The 16,523-nt window shown below is 41.5% G+C and overlaps 1 protein-coding gene across 1 annotated transcript; it reads right to left on the bottom strand.

Moving 5' to 3' along the window:
- Positions 1–6: 6 nt before the first annotated feature.
- Positions 7–15,743, bottom strand: LOC145412996 (solute carrier family 49 member 4-like). The gene is made up of 7 exons (XM_080282817.1): positions 15,541–15,743; positions 14,643–14,755; positions 14,065–14,193; positions 11,737–11,866; positions 5,859–6,079; positions 4,808–4,990; positions 7–92 (listed from the first exon to the last, which is right to left on the bottom strand). Exons 1-7 carry the CDS (start codon positions 15,741–15,743, stop codon positions 7–9), a joined length of 1,065 nt encoding a protein of 354 aa, XP_080138943.1.
- Positions 15,744–16,523: the final 780 nt, after the last annotated feature.

Raw genomic sequence — 16,523 nt, forward strand, 5'->3', positions numbered from 1 at the left:
TAAACATTAAGAGGTTTGACTCCTGGGTGGGTGCCGCAGCTGCTTCGCTCCACCCAGGGTGTGCAGCGCCATCACATATAGGCGCAGCTCTTCTGTGTACAGTTTCAGAGTGTTGTTTTTGTGGTGTATAATAGGCCTACAGTATAATCGTGAGTGTCAGTGTTAATGCATTTTCGGGTGCTGTATAGTTCACATTACTGTTTTCGTATCGTGTGATTAATTTCTCTTGAGATAATTAAGAACTGCCAAACGGCCGTATTCTGTGGGGGAGGGTTTCTGACGCATTTTTCTTAGCGATTTAACTTGAAATTTACACATCAGTAGTCTCCTTGAAATTTGCACATCAGTAGTCTCCTTTGTATTGTATACTTCTTTATACTAACATTGATCAGTTATGTAAATACCTTGCAAAATATATGAACGCAGCAGATAGAAAAATAAACTGATAAGGGAGAATTGCTCCAGAGTGTCCTTAACCGATGAGAAATACCGGACCAAAACCTGATCACTGCATTTTTCTCTTTTTTCACCTTCCTTTTTTTCCTTCCTTTTCTTTTCTAACTTTCCATTTTTCATGTGCCTTGTTATTCTTCCTTTTTCGTTTTTACTCTTCCTTTTTCTTTTCTCTTTTTCCTTTTACATTTTTCCTTCTTTTTTCTTCGTTTCTTCTTCCTTTTTTCTTTTTGTATTTTTATACCTCAGAAGTAATTCCGACACATTAGTAAGTGAATACACAGTGTCTGGTTAGCACTTTGGTTGTAATTCTCTCAAGACTCAGGAAAACGACCGTGACATAATACAATAGGTCATTAAAGCAAGAGCTAAAAATATATCACTGAGCTCACCTTTGTTACACCTCTTCGTATATATACTCTCTTTACTTTAACTATACCCACTTTACTTTTAATTTTTACTCCGCCTAACTTTTCGCCCATTTGCAGTTTATTTCCCGCAGCTCAACAAAAAGACATTGTTGTAATTGTACTATCTTTGCATGGGACTTCTTATTGACCAGCATAACATTTTATTTATTTATTTATTTTATATTTTTTTACAATGGGCATTCTGAGTGACGAGACGGCAATTTTAGGCCACTCTCATCTTAAATGTCAGGACCAACTTGCATAGCCCCGGGTTCCTGCGCTCCTTATGGGGCGCCATAGGATTGGGTGAAGGATGGAAGGAGGATAATAAGAGTACGGACGTAAAACTGCTATCTCTCTATCATGAATATTGAGTTGTAACTAGAGATTAACATTAGAATATTATTTTAGTCACGAAGCAGTGCTATTGAAAGGATGTAGTCATAGTATTGTCATATTTTGCCACAGGTATGCTTGAATTAACCTGTAAACGGGCGATAATCGAGGCCAGGTTACGGTAAAACGAGCATAGGTGTAAAATTGGCACCGCTCCAACTAAATGCTGAGTCATAACGAGATACACTAGTTTATGGTGCTAGCTACGAAGGACTGTGGAAAGGTTGTAAAGCTAGTGTTTTTTTTTTTTTCTGCCATTGAGGAGCGAGAAATGAGTTACAAATGGAGGAAAAAATTCACCAAGTTAGGGTGAATGGAGTGTAGTTTATGCAAGAAGCACGGTCTGCATTGCACAAATTTTGCATGTTTGTCTTGTCGTTTCACAACTAAAGGATAATTCGAGCTCAGTGGATGATGATATTAGATTAAGTAGCGTAACACTTACATTATTTCTTAGATTCAGTAACATTTGTATTATTCCTTAGATCCAGTAATTGTATTGTTTCGTAGATTCAATAGCTTTTCTATTATTTCTCAAGTCAGTATCCACTGCTGTTTTCTAATACAGACAAATCAGTGTCGCATGACTTACCGGACAGCTGTTACTTTCCTGTATTTAAACTTGTCCGAAGAACGTCTTGCCAGTTAATGTCTGTGACCGCAGCTGTGTGCCGGTGGTTAACGAACTTTAACTTTGTATTTTGTCAACACCAAAAGTACAAAACTGAACAATTAATTTTTTTCATAATAGCAGAATTGATCCACCTCGCTTCGTTAACTATGTGATGATGATTGCGTACATCTCTAAAGGTAATCACACGAGTGAGAGATTTTTCTGCTGGGAAGATGATACCGATAAGATAAGGGGAGTGATTGGATGTTGATTCTAAGCCTACGTTAGCACATTATAGATTACTTACTATCGTAAACGGAGAATACTGCTGGCAAGAATGGTTTGAGACAAAGACAGACAGACAAATAGACCTTAGCATTATAAGAATGTGACGGATGTTATTTTTCACTCTCCATTGTAACACTAATGAATCATTTCTGTAATTAATTAATTAATGAAGTAGTAATAGTAATAGTAGTAATTGTTGTTGTTGTTGTTTGTGTTGATGGTAATGATGATGATGAAGAGTTAGCATTAGATTTATCTGAATCGTGAACCCGGTGGACTGCAGGCTTATCTTGGCCTTCTCCAGCAGCCCACCATCCTCCTCCTGGAGGTTAGGAAAGTAGTCGAGGGACGTTTTTATAACCAGACAGGGTGAGCCGCCCAGTTATATCGGGGCCACATGAAGGCGTCCCTCCCCAGCACCTCTACAGTAAATAATAATAAAACGACAAACACCCAGTCGCATACTGGTCCCCTCAAGAGGGTGCTGGAGGTAGACGATCATCCAAAGCCCTGGTGGCATTAAAAAAAAAAAAAAAAGTTATGAACCTATGTGCGTAAGATAAAATCTACACTCCGACATGTGCCTTTATACCACTAAACCATCAGGCGTACGTAATTACATCACCACTTTGTATCACTTCTATGGTTCATTTACTTGAACTAGGTGGAGATTTTTGGCCCTTTGTAGCATCCCCGTAGCTCACTGGCAAAATACGACAGTACAACGATTCCACCTCCTTTCCATAGCACTTCTTCATGGCTACCATCATATGGCAGTAGTTGAGCATTCACGAGTGTGAGGTGCCAGTTTTAAGCCTCAAAGTGAACAGGGTAGAGTTTGCCACGAATGATACACGAGGTAGATACATGCATTATATTTCCATTCGTGACCTAAATGAAAGAAATTTGAACAAAACCAAAGCTATCTGACTGTGCCTTCGTAAGTAGTGGTGACTGATTTAAACATAACCTTGAGGCCAGGTCTGCATTGATCAGAGGAACTGCATCATGATCGTTCGGCTTTTGGAGGGGTTAGAGACTGTCTCCATTATGTTTTTATATCACTTCAAGTAAGCGGAAAACTACCGCTAGTGTATCTGCCCCTCTCCTTTTGATACGTACGGTTTCCATTTTTCATATGCTGGGCATACACTTGTTATTCCGTTCCCAGAGTATTTTTTTTTTTTTTCGGCGTGCCAACAAAGGGAGTTTCTCCTCAGTATCTTTCACGTTAACATGCCGTCATTGAATTTGCTAATTTTATTTCTTGAGATTGGGGAGTTTCGAGCAATAGTGTAGCTATAGGCTACTTTGTTGGCAACAGTATTGGTGATTTTATGGCTGGTTGATGAGCTTATGGAAGATTTACTGATTTATAGGCTTGTATTCTTATCATTTTAGGAAGGTCTCATTCACTATTTTCTTAGCGATTTATTTTCCATGGTCCGCCTTTACATTCTTTTCCTCCCTGCTCTACCTGCCTACCGTGCCCTGCATCTAAAGACATCCGTTAATGTTTATCACTATAATACCTTATATGTAGCCATTGCTTGGTGAAATTATAATTGACTTTCAAAACAAAATTTTATTGCTCGTCTTTCATGGTAAGGACAACTTTAGTACCGTACTCTGTTCCAGCTGCTCCTTTATTCAGCTGAGAGTAAGTCATAGGAGCCAGAGTGTTAATATAGTCGCGATTAACCCTCTCATGGTGGGATACTATGTTCCTTCTCGGACCGAACGAATTCGTTCAGCTGAGTGTGGATAGCTTGATCGGAAAAAGAGTGAAACAAATGGTTAATATAGATAGATAGATAGATATAGATATATGTAATTTATTTATTTACGTATTACAAGACTGTTTAGGCAGCATCACTCAGACTTTTGCAATTTTCATGGTAAATAGTATATAGTGCAACCCTCATCAGAATCCTTTATAATATAGTGAAGGATGTGTTGAAACTCTCCTAAACAGAGATTACCATTACATGTTTAAAACCTAGGTATCAGGAACATCCACCACGCTGTAATACCGTGATAATTAAAACGACAGCGATTATCACACACACACACACACACACACACACACACACACACACACACACACACACACACACACACACACACACACACACACACACACACACACACACACACACACACACACACACACACACACACACACACACACACACACACACACACACACACACACACACACAGAGAGAGAGAAAGAGAGAAACTAAGCGGCAGTATGACGTGGTGGTGGTGATGGTGGTGGTGGTGGTCGGCCACTTTGGTTCATATTGTTGTCAATGTTGGCTCTGGTGGTGTCCAATTTGCAACAGAGAAGCGGCAGGGCGGTGAGGGAGGAGGTAACAAGCTGCGTGTAGACCATCCACTCCACCCCTTTGCAGTGGCAAAAAAAATAATTAAGTAAATATAATTAAGTGTAGGTAAATAAAAAAATAAAAATAATACAGGGGGTGGAATTTTCGAACGTTGATTTATTACTTGTTTACTCGCAGAAATACAGGGGATGGGATTCTCGAACGTTGATTTATTACATTTTTGCTCGCAAACGTTGAGGATATTGTCACACTAAATTCCTTATATTTCTTCGACCCAACAGATATACAGGACTTACCAGCGTTAGGAATATTCATGATGAGGAGGAAGACGGTGATAACGAGGCTGTCACCTGCCACCATGAAGGCCGACGCCAATATCTCCGGCACGGGGTAGACTATGTCCATGGCGGCCTCAAAGAAGAGTGGCATGGACGCGTAACTAAGGGATATAGCGCCCACCACCGTCACGTACACCTGCCCTGTACATCCAGAGACAATTAGGCCTACTCCTTCGGAACGTGAGTAATCTTTAACAATTTCACTACGATGATGTAGTTTTCATTTTATTGTTGCAACTGCCAAATGAATTTGTGCATTTTTTTTTTTTTCCAGTGGCTGTAACAAGTACCTTCGCTTGTTCAACCCTTGTCCTGCCAAGGACTTGAAGCAGCCACGCAGGTGGTGACCAGACTTGAAAAACTGTACACTTACAACCACCAGCGGTTGTGTGTTGAAAACGATTGTCAGAGTTTGGAGCTTTTGTACTTTTTTTTTTTTTTTTTTTTTTTTTTTTTTACGTGTCCGACTCTGGGCAAAGGCTTCAGGGCCTATTCACAAGTCCCAGTAGTCCTCCTACATCTCCACATGTCACCACTTCGGCGCTAACACTCACCATCCATATTGAATACATTCTAGGGCTGTCTCATACAGAACTGGTGTACTGGTATTAGTGGGGATACGTTTATGACATGTCGGCGGGGTCATCTGCTAGCACAGAAATGTCTGCTTTTAATGAAATTCAAATTCTTAAACTGTTCCCTGCCCCAGCCGGGGTTCGAACCTGGGTCCATTAGGATTGCGGGCCGTCGCTCTACCGACTCTGCCATCCCCTCCCCCGTATAATTCATCCATACAAACTATTTGTGATTCACATACAGTAGTTGATGTTGGCCAGGATTACCCTTGAGACAGTTAAAACCTAGTTGGACTCACTAACAGTACCCCTTCTCACCTCTCGGACTACAGTAAATCCTTGCATTAACACAAATACTTACAGGTACATGCTGAACGTGGGATAATTTTATATGTAAGGGGTATGAGCCAGTAGAACTTAGCATATATACGTACATGTTGAAAGGGGGATAATTTCGTAAGTAAGTAGCAGGAACCAGTAGAAGCATGCCGTGACGAGGAACATGTGGAGGAGGATCATTAACTTGATGTGTCCCTGATTGAAGTCATAAAAGCGACCCAGCACCACAGGCAACAAACCAGATGCAATCACCGACGCCAAACCCACCCACATCGTATCGCCCTGGAGGAAGAAGAATGCTAAGACGTAATGCTTCCTGGAAAAGAAGAAGGCTTAGAAGTAATGCGTCTTGGAAAAAAGCAGAAGGCATGATAGAAGTAATGCAGTCTGGAAATATAAGAAGACTTACAAGTGATGCGCCCTGGAAAGAGAAGGCTTAGAAATAATGCATCCTGGAAAAAGAAGTCTTAGAATCACTGCATCCTGGAAAAAGAAGTAGAATCAATGCATCCTGGAGAAATAAAACGTATTAATGCCTATCGATTACGCGGGCATCATTATGGCAAACAGTTAGTTTTTGCGGTTCCCAGTCTTCCCCTAGAATACTGCATGCATCAGTCACATTAACATCCAGGTGTCCATTTGTACTTCTGGGTGAACACGAGCCATTTAGGAAGATAGCAGATTTTTATGTACTGTAGTCCTTGTTACTGAATAGCATATTTTATTGCCACAGTTTTAAGAGCTGGAGAGGTTGATAAAAGTGAGTAACTGTCGTGCTTGCTTATTATGTGCAGGTGAATTCGAAAACAGACGTGTATCGGACCTCGGGGTATTTATTTATGTGACGATTATACGTTTGATCATAACAAGTAACTTTGAACAGGAAATTATGTTGAAACTTAGGATAAAGGGCCGTTTCTTTATGTGGTTTGATTTTACATTTTATTAGAATCGGTAACTTCGAAAACAAACGTAAATTGGACCTCAGTTTTTTTTTTTTTTTTTTTTTTTTTTGGGGGGGGGGGGTGTTGGCTATACGTTAGATTAGAGTATAGAAGTTCGAACACAGACGTGTATCAGGCCTTAGAATGTTTTATTTATTTATTTATTTTTGCTGTTTGGTTATACATTTGATTAGAACAGGTAGCTTCGAAAATGAAACTTGTATCGGACCCAGAATAAAAATTAAGAAAAATTATTTGGTTATACATTTGAGTAGAACAGGTAGCTTCGAAAACAGAGACTTGTATCGGACCTCAGGATAAAGGAAAGTTTGTCTTGAAGCGACTTGATTATAAATTTGGTTGGAATGAGTGACTCCTAAAACAGGCGTGTATCGGAACTCCCGATGAAGAATAGTTGGATGTGTTTTGGTCATAAATTTAATTAGAATAGGTAACTTTGGATCTCAGGATAAAGAGTTGTTTGTTTGATGTGAGTCGGTTATCAGTTTCATTATTTAGTTCTTGAACAATACGGTAGTGTACTGTACCTCATGGAATCCCAGTGGAAGGAGAGAGTAGTTAAGCATTGTGAGCCAACCGATGGGCGTCCCCACGAATACGGAGTAGGACAGCGTCACGAGTAGGAATGTTTTGTTGCTGCATATCCGGAGGACAGAAGCATTAGTGAGTACAGTATATACCCCTTCAATCCGATGGCGTATTATATCTATTATTCTTGCTGTCTTCAGACGATTCTGTTCAGTTTAGGGAAAGTAATCAGATTGTGAAGAATTTAATGGCGGTTGTTTCTACACAACCTGGCCACACTATGGGGTGGTACTACTACTCTGCGGCCAGGTTGTGTTAGGAAGAATACTGCCACCGTATTCCCTGCGTGTCGTAAAAGGCGACTAAAAGGGGCGGGGTGAGGGGACTAGGGACCCCCTCCTCTGTTTTTAAGTTCCTAAAAAGAGACAGGCCAGAGAAAGGGATGGGGGATGGAGTTATCCCCGTACCCTGAAGATTGGGTCTATGAATGTGCGTGGATGTAGTACAATTGAGGCTAAAAGGGAGGAGATTGGAAGAATGTTTGTGAGAAGAAAGTTGGATGTGTTAGCTTTGAGTGAAACGAAGATGAAAGGGAAGGGGGAATCTATGTTTGGAAGTGTGAATGGAAGATTGTCAGGTGTTGATAGAGGAAGGGCAAGAGAAGGTGTGGCCTTGTTAGTGAGTCCGGAAGTACAGCAGTGTGTGATTGAATGGAAGGAGGTGTCATCGAGACTGATGTGGGTGAAAGCGAAATTTGAACGTGAATTGTGGGTGTTTGTGAGTGCATATGGGCCTGGTAGTGAAAGGGATGAACAAGAGAGGGAGTCTTTCTGGAATGATGTTGATGAGTGTCTGCAGAGTTTTGGAGCGAATGTGAATGTGGTAATGATGGGAGATATGAATGCTAGAGTGGGAAATGTAGCAGTTGAAGGCGTAGTTGGTATGCATGGTGTGCCTGGTAGAAATGAAAATGGGGAACGAATGATAGCGATGTGTGTTGAGCGAGAGATGGTGATTGGGAATACGCTGTTTGAGAAGAAAGATATTTATAAGTATACATGAGTGAGACAGGAGGGTGGAAGGGTTGTTGATAGAGCCTTGATGGACTATGTGGTTGTGTCTAGGAATGTAATAGGAAGATTGTTGGATGTGAGGGTTCTGAGAGGGGAGGGTGGAGGTATGTCTGACCACTACCTGGTGGAGGGAAAGTTAAGAGTAGGTAAGAGATGGGTGAGAGCTAGGAGGGTTAGGTGTGGCAGGGAGGTTTTGAAAGTGAGTGAGTTGGATAAAAGAGAGAAAAAGATAGAGTATCAGGAGAAATTGAAAGATGAGTGGAACGCAGTGAAAGATCGGGAAAATGGCAGTGTGGAGGAGGAATGGCAGTTGTTTAAGAGTGCTGTGGTGGGGCATGCAGAAGAGGTGTGTGGTGTGAGACGTGTGGGTGGTGGTGTAAGAAAAGGAAGTGAATGGTGGTGCGAGGAAGTAAGTATGGCTGTGGCTGAGAAGAGACGGGCATATGAAGTGTGGCTGCAGAGGAAGGATGAGATGTCATATGAAAGGTATAAGGAAAAGAGGAATAGAGCGAGAAGGGCTGTGCGTGATGCTAAAGTGGCAGCAGATGAGAGGTGGGGTAGGCGGCTGACAGAGAATTTTCAACAGAATAAGAAAATGTTTTGGAAGGAGGTGAAAAGGGTGCGAAAGGGAGAGTCTGGGAAGGAAGAACGAGTAAAAGCAGAGGATGGAAGTATGTTAATTGAGATGGATGCAGTAAGGAAGAGATGGGCAGAGTATTTTGAAAGATTGTTAAATGTAGAGGAGGAAAGGGTGGCTGAGATTGTGGCGGATGGAAGGGTGCAAGGAATAAATGTGTTGGGAGAGTTGAATGATTCTTTGATCACGAAGGAAGAAGTGGAGAAGGCAGTAAAGGATATGAAAACAGGGAAAGCTGCAGGTATGGATGGGTGTGCTGTGGAATGCCTGAAGGGTGGTGGAGTGACTATTGTTGACTGGTTAGTAAGATTGTTGAATGTGTGCTTTGAGAAAGGTATGGTGCCAATTGACTGGGCAAGTGCTTGTGTGGTCCCGTTGTATGAAGGCAAGGGTGATAAGTATGAATGTACTAGCTTTAGGGGTATAAGTCTGTTGAGTGTTGTAGGTAAAGTGTATGGTAGAGTGTTAATTATGAGAGTTAGAGAGGGTACAGAGGGAGTGATTAGTGATGAACAGTGTGGCTTTAGGAGAGGGAGGGGATGCGTTGATCAGGTGTTTGCTGTGAGACAAGTGTGTGAAAAGTATTTAGCGAAAGGCAAGGATGTGTTTTGGGCATTTATGGATTTAGAGAAAGCGTATGATAGAATTGATAGGGAGGCTTTGTGGACTGTTTTAAGATTGTATGGACTTGATGGTAGGTTACTAAAAGGGGTGAAAAGTTTTTATGTAAATAGTAGAGCGTGTGTAAGAGTGGGAAATGCTGTGAGTGATTGGTTTCCCGTGAGAGTGGGGCTGCGACAGGGATGTGTGATGTCGCCTTGGTTGTTTAATATTTACATGGATGGTGTTGTAAGGGAGGTGAATGCAAGAGTTTTAGGTGGTCTGAGTCTGGTAAATGTTGATGGAGGAGAGTGGAATCTGAAGCAGCTGCTGTTTGCAGATGATACTGCACTGGTGACTGATTCAGAGGAGAGATTGAGACAGTTGGTAGAGGAGTTTGGAAGGGTGTGTGAAAGGAGGAAATTGAAAGTAAATGAGAATAAGAGTAAAGTGATGAAGTGTACGAGGTTGATAGATGGTAGGGGGATGAATATAGTTTTGAATGGTGAGTTGCTTGAGGAGGTAGATTGTTTTAAATATCTAGGGTCACATGTTGCTGTGGATGGAAGAATAGATGCAGAAGTGAAGTTTAGAATAAATGAAGTAGGAAAGGTGCTGGGAGGAATGAAAAAAGTGTTTAAATGTCGTTCGCTTAGAATGGATGTAAAGAGAAGGCTGTATGAGGGTGTTGTGGTACCGACTGCATTATATGGGGCTGAAACATGGAATGTGGGTGTAGCAGAGAGGAAAAGTTTGAATGTAATGGAGATGAGATGTCTGAGGTGTATGTGTGGAGTGACGTGTATGGATCGAGTGCGAAATGATGAAGTGCGAAGGAGAACTGGAGTTGTTCGGGAGATGGCTGGTAGAGTTGAGCAGAGGGTGTTGCAATGGTTTGGGCATATGGAGAGAATGGATAATGAACGATTGGTGAAAAAGATAACTAGATCTGATGTGAGAGGTGTAAGGCTGAGAGGGAGACCACGAATAGGATGGATGGACAGTGTGAAGAGAGCACTGGATGCGAGAGGGATGTCTGTTGAGCAAGGAAGAGTGGCTGTGCGTGACAGAAATAAATGGAGAGAAATTGTGAATGAATAAGTGATGACGCAGCCCTGAGGGGATATTCTCCCGCATTTGGTCTGATCAGCTAGTCATGTCAGGTGCGGGTAAGGGGATGGGTCTGTTATGATGTGGCAGGGGTAAACCAGTTCTGCTGTCAGGCCCTGCTGTGGATGTCACTGATTGCATTGCGCAGTTGACCCTTGTGCGGTGTGATGCGGTGAGGATCTGTCCGTTCTCCCCTTTGGGGCTAAGATGCTAATGAATGTGTTTGAATGGATGAGTAAATGGAGAGTGAGTCGTCCTGTCTCGGCTACCTCCCTTTCCTTGGGGGAAGCAGCCTAGGTATATAGATAGATAGATAGTTTCTACAGTAAATACAGTTGCTTTCATATTTTATTCTAACCACCCTCAAACGATTCTCTTCAGTTAGGATGAGAAATTAGGTTGTAAAGAAGGTAGTGGAGGCTGTTGCCTAGCATAGCCCAAGTGGTCTCTCCAAAATTGAACAAAATCGTCAGGTGGTAGTAGCAAGAATGAAATGAAAAATACGTCATCGGATTGAAGGGGTTAATGACGGTGCTGCATTAAGGTTTTTATTTGTAGTTCGTAATGTTTTATTTTTCATGTTGCGGCCACTGTTGTCCGTCTCTAACTGCTGATGAATTTGTACCTTGAAAAGGACAAAAACTTGTATTTAAATTGATATTGTTCATTGCATTCTTGGCTGCTAATCAGTGGCGTGCTACCCAAGATCATTTGAAGTATATGCTTCGCTATAGTCATGGAAAGTAATTCATCAAACATAATTAGGACCTTAGATGAAGCATGAATGACTTCCCCCCCTCCCTCAAATTCCCAGTCACACACCGTGCCCCGTGAATCATGAATTCAGCTATAACGCTGCCCATTTCGGGTGCGCGTCTTTGGGTGAGGTTTTATCACCCTACACTCCATATGGCTTTATGTTTAGCTTTACTGCGTAGAGACTATGAAGCTGATGGAAGAATGAGAAGTACTGTAATTTAGTTAGGCGTGAAGCAGTTATGAATGTGAATGAGAGCGCAACAATACCCAAATAAAGTACTGACATAGAAATACGTACGTTGCGAGAGTTTTGAGTCCTGGGATAATCTGAAAGCGCTCCATTGTTGACGAGAGTGATGGGGGTGACGGGGGCTTTGCAGGGAAGTACACTACTACCGCCACCAGCAGCGTCCCGCACACACCGGCAACTGAGGCACAGAAGGCACGCCTTATTAGCATGCGTTTCAGACGTACTACGTACTTATAGCACGTGTGTGTGTGTGTGTGTGTGTGTGTGTGTGTGTGTGTGTGTGTGTGTGTGTGTGTGTGTGTGTGTGTGTGTGTCTGTGTGTACGAAGTTTCTCCTGTTGAGGGTTTTCATACGCGTTACATGTGTGAAGTTTGTCATAAACCCTTTGAATCCGATGACGTATGAATTTAGTTTATTCTTCCTGTATCCAGAAGCTTTTAATCAACTTAGGAATGGAGAGTATATCTAATCCCTCCAGGTAGAAAAGACGCTTCTAAGATCAGTAGAATTCTCTGACAATAGTAATAATTGCAAAATACATCATCGGACTGAAGGGATAGTAGGAAGTAGATACACTATAAAGTGCGTTCATATTCTTTTTCATTGAGCACACTAGCGGTTTGTATCAGGGAGGGATGGGAAGGGCCTTGTAGGGAGGATGGAGGGGGGGTGGAGGAGGCAGTGAATTTAATTTGGATAAGGTAGGCAGAATCTCCAGACACGTCAGGAATTTCCCAGCCCTTAAACCCTGAGAGAGTTAATATGGCCTAGGATGCTTCAAGCAATCCCTGCCAGTGTACGGTGGTCACACCTTAGTTTGGATATCATATTGCCTTCACTACTTGTTTATCACTATGGTCATGCCACACCTTAGTTTGGGTATTATATTGACTTCACTGCTTGCGTACACTGTGGTCTGGTCACACTTTAGTTTGGGGATCATACTGACTTCACTGCTTGCGTATACACTGTGGTCTGGTCACACCTTAGTTTGGGGATCACAGTGGCCTTACTGCATGCTTATGCAGTATGATCTTGTCACACCTTAGTTTGGGGATCACATTGACCCTACTGCTTGGTTATGCAGTATGGTCTGGTCATACCTTAGTTTGAGGATCACATTGGCCTTACTGCTTGGTTATGCAGTATGGTCTGGTCACACCTTAGTTTGGGGATAACTTTGCCTTCACTGCTTGCTTATACGAATACACTGGTATTTTTTTTTTTTTTAATGCGAGGAAGAAGGAACCAAAGGCCATGAGCCTCCAAGAGAAAAACAAAATACGATAGAGAGCCAAATTCAAGATCCGATCATTTCGAGATGTCTGGACACACTGCGTTTGAAAGACTGGAGATCATAGGCAGCAGGAAATACAGACAGAGGGAGACAGCTCCAGAGTTGACCTGTTGCATAATTGAAGGACTGGGAGTAACGGTTAACTCTTGCATTAGAGAGTTGGACAGAAAAGGGATGAGAGTTTGCTGCTAGACGGGTGCTACGCGCCCGTCGCAGAGGTGGAGGAATGCATGCAGACAGTTCAGAGGAGCAGTGACCATTAAAGTAGCGATAGAAAAGAGATAAAGATGCAACAGTGTGGCGAAGAGACGGAGGTTGAAGAGAGTCAGTAAGTGGAGGAGAGTTAATGAGACGAAAAGCCTTTGACTCCACCCTATTGAGAAGAGCTGTATGTGGGGAGCCATATACACTGTGGTGTGGTCACACCATAGTTTGGGGATTATATTGACTTCACAGCTTGCTTACACACCGTGGTAACACCTTAGTTTGGGGACTATATTGACTTCATTGCTTTCTTATACACTATGCTCACGCCTTAGTTTGGGTATCATATTGGCCTCGCTGCTTGCATATACACTATGGTCACATTTTGTTCTTGGGACCATGCAGAAAGCCATATCTAATACCTCTGTTTCGAGAAGTCTCTCCTAATTTGAATTAATCGTCCGGAACTTGAAAGAAAAAAATATATAAGATAATATAAAAAACGTCATCGTGTTGAAGAGACTACCCAATGCACATCTTTCCCACCCGCAGTTGAAGCGTGAGGCTGGCCGATAAAAAAAAGGACGTCATTGTTTTGAAGCGGTTAACCAGTGTGGAGTTGTCAGCAGCAGTTCCTTTCCATGTCCAGCTAACCGGGTTTTAGAATATATGTTGCCAGTGTATGGGGTTATAGTATCTACGATTGTTAATGGAGGGTTTGTTGGAATCTCTCTCTCTCTCTCTCTCTCTCTCTCTCTCTCTCTCTCTCTCAAAACTCCAGGAAATACGCGTCAGAAAGGAAAAGAACTATTGCAGACGAATGTTCACCACCAGAACCCCCCCCCCCAATCTCAACCAAAGTGTGCACGACTGACCAATATAAAGGACCATCATGACCTGGTGCCGAACGAGGGCCACGGATACTGTGGGTGACGGGATCTGCACCACGAGCGGCACGAGGAAGCTGGCCATTGATCCCATCTGGTTGGTGCCCATCATCACGGCTGCGGAGGGAAGGGCAGGATTATCAGTATCACTTTGTATGTCTATTTCAACTTACTTTTTATCTCGACTGCGCGTAGAATGGCATGGCTATTATTTCCGTCACTTTTTCTGACTATTTTAATTTATTTTTATCGCCGATGCCGAGAGAATGACAGGACTACTGTTTTTATCACTCCCTGTTACTATTTCAGGTAACTACTTTGCTTACGACTGCGGAGGAAAAAAAAGAAATTATTATTTTCTTCTCATTTTATGGCCATTTTGCTAATTAGCCTACCTTACTCACTGTTCGGGAGGAATGGCTTGACACTTGTTTTCATCACGACTGCAAGAGCACCAAGTGGCATTCAGCACTAGACAGACAGATAAATAAATAGATAGATAGGTAGATAGATAGATTGATAGATGAATAGACAGATTGATATTGCAACTACTAGAGCCTCCTCACCCATGGCAGTAGTTCGCTCATGCGCGGGGAACCACACAGTAGCGATGAGGGGCGGCGCCGTGATGACAAACGTACCCCCTATCCCCGCCAGGATGGCCCCCACGTTGCACAGCCTGTTCACAGCATACAGTTACACCCGATCTGTACCCTTTTAAGTACCTGGAATCTTTCTTTAGTTGAATAAAGACGTCTGTAGGTAGGTAGAATGAATGATCATTGGACTCTGAAGAATTCTCACCTAGTGAAAAGCGTCTGTATTTTGGACCTTTTTTATTATTTTGACCGCTAAAATAGGTTGAGATGTCATTATATATATATATATATATATATATATATATATATGACCTTTTTTATTTTTTTGACCGCTAAAATAGGTTGAAATGTCAATATATATATATATATATATATATATATATATATATATATATATATATATATATATATATATATATATAATATGTTCATCCCACAAACTTATAATTGTCTTTGTTTTTATATTGACGTATGGTCATTGTAGCTTATCTCTGTAACACAGATTTTTCGCATAACTTCCTTCAGTGACAGCAGACTTTAAAATGAAATAGAGATAATTTCCGAATATTAAAAATGTTAAGGAATTCATAGGAGAGATGGCGGTGCATGGAAGGAAAGGGAGGAGATACTCATTTCGTTGACCAGCATGAGCATAGACCAATTGTACATGCTTTGTAAGTTTAGTGAAAATATGTCCACCTGTATAGGAGCTAGGTGTAGACAAAGCAATTCACAAACAAGTCAGCTACAACAGATTTGGTGTACTAATTTTGAACTATATATGTGAGGATGGCAAAGATGAATGCTAGATTAAATCTTCGCTTCCTTTGTTTGAAGAAAAAGACCCATATACATGAATTCGTACACAGTGAAGGCGGGCGTGGTGAAGGTGATGCAGCGGAAAGCAGTTCCCACGGCCATCAGGGTGGCACTGGCGATCGTGACCACGCGGAGACCCCATCGTTGTATAGCCCAGCAGGTCGGCCCCACGCTCACCATGAACATGATGTTGGCCCAGTTGGTGAGTAGAGACACCATAGACGGACCCCAACCCGGGAACGCTTTCATGCTCTCGCTGATCGGTCCCCATGTTATCCATATCACATCCTGTTGATTTACGGCCGCATTTTAAGTCCCGTGGAAGACGTCTTAGCACCTCATCCCTAGCTAATTGTTTTTCATATTACACCGCAACATTCTGTTGTATGTGGCTTATACAAGACATGTAGGCAATTCGTGGGTCTGCTATCAGGGTGGAAAAAAAAAAAAAACGGGTTTTTCATAAAAAACAAAACCCGTGTTTTTAAACAAACTTGATTATTTTTTTAATGGTTTATTTGGTTTAATATTTTTTCTGTATTAATTGCATTGATTGTCCATATATATATATATATATATATATATATATATATATATATATATATATATATATATATATATTAAAAAAGTGCGATTATCTTATATTACCGAGAACACTGAAATAAAATGATTAAGCTAATTCCTTTTGGCAAGGAATACTATTTTTTTTTTCTTAATTTTTTTGTACTACTGTATGTATTTTTCTTTGGAGACAGATTAATATCGGTGTATGATTCTTGGCATTTTCAATTAAGTTTGTAAGTTAAGAACCTGCACCAGTTCCGCAACTATTTGTAGCTATACTGTACTATATACATGTGCAAATAATAGGCATAAATAGTCTTGTTTTAAAGTTCGTTGTTTTTCCCTAATGTTGAGGTATGTCTTTTTTCCATTATTAGATTATGAAGTACAGTAGTGGGTATCAGTTGCTACCGTTAAATCTGATAATAGCTCTACATCTTTAATAGAAATTGATGCTGGATAAAA

The sequence above is a fragment of the Coenobita brevimanus genome, chromosome 94, assembly GCF_032717465.1.
Source record: "Coenobita brevimanus isolate Jiangsu-jjx chromosome 94, ASM3271746v2, whole genome shotgun sequence".
Taxonomy (NCBI): domain Eukaryota; kingdom Metazoa; phylum Arthropoda; class Malacostraca; order Decapoda; family Coenobitidae; genus Coenobita; species Coenobita brevimanus.

Excerpts from the sequence above, each read along its gene's own strand:
- LOC145412996 (XM_080282817.1), bottom strand. The coding sequence starts at position 15,743 with ATGAAAGCGTTCCCGGGTTGGGGTCCGTCTATGGTGTCTCTACTCACC. Across the intron at positions 11,867-14,064 it reads CATGATGGTCCTTTATATTG|TTGCCGGTGTGTGCGGGACG; the intron begins GTCAGTCGTGCA and ends TCTGTGCCTCAG. Across the intron at positions 6,080-11,736 it reads GGACTCAAAACTCTCGCAAC|GAAGCATTACGTCTTAGCAT; the intron begins GTACGTATTTCT and ends CTTCTTTTCCAG.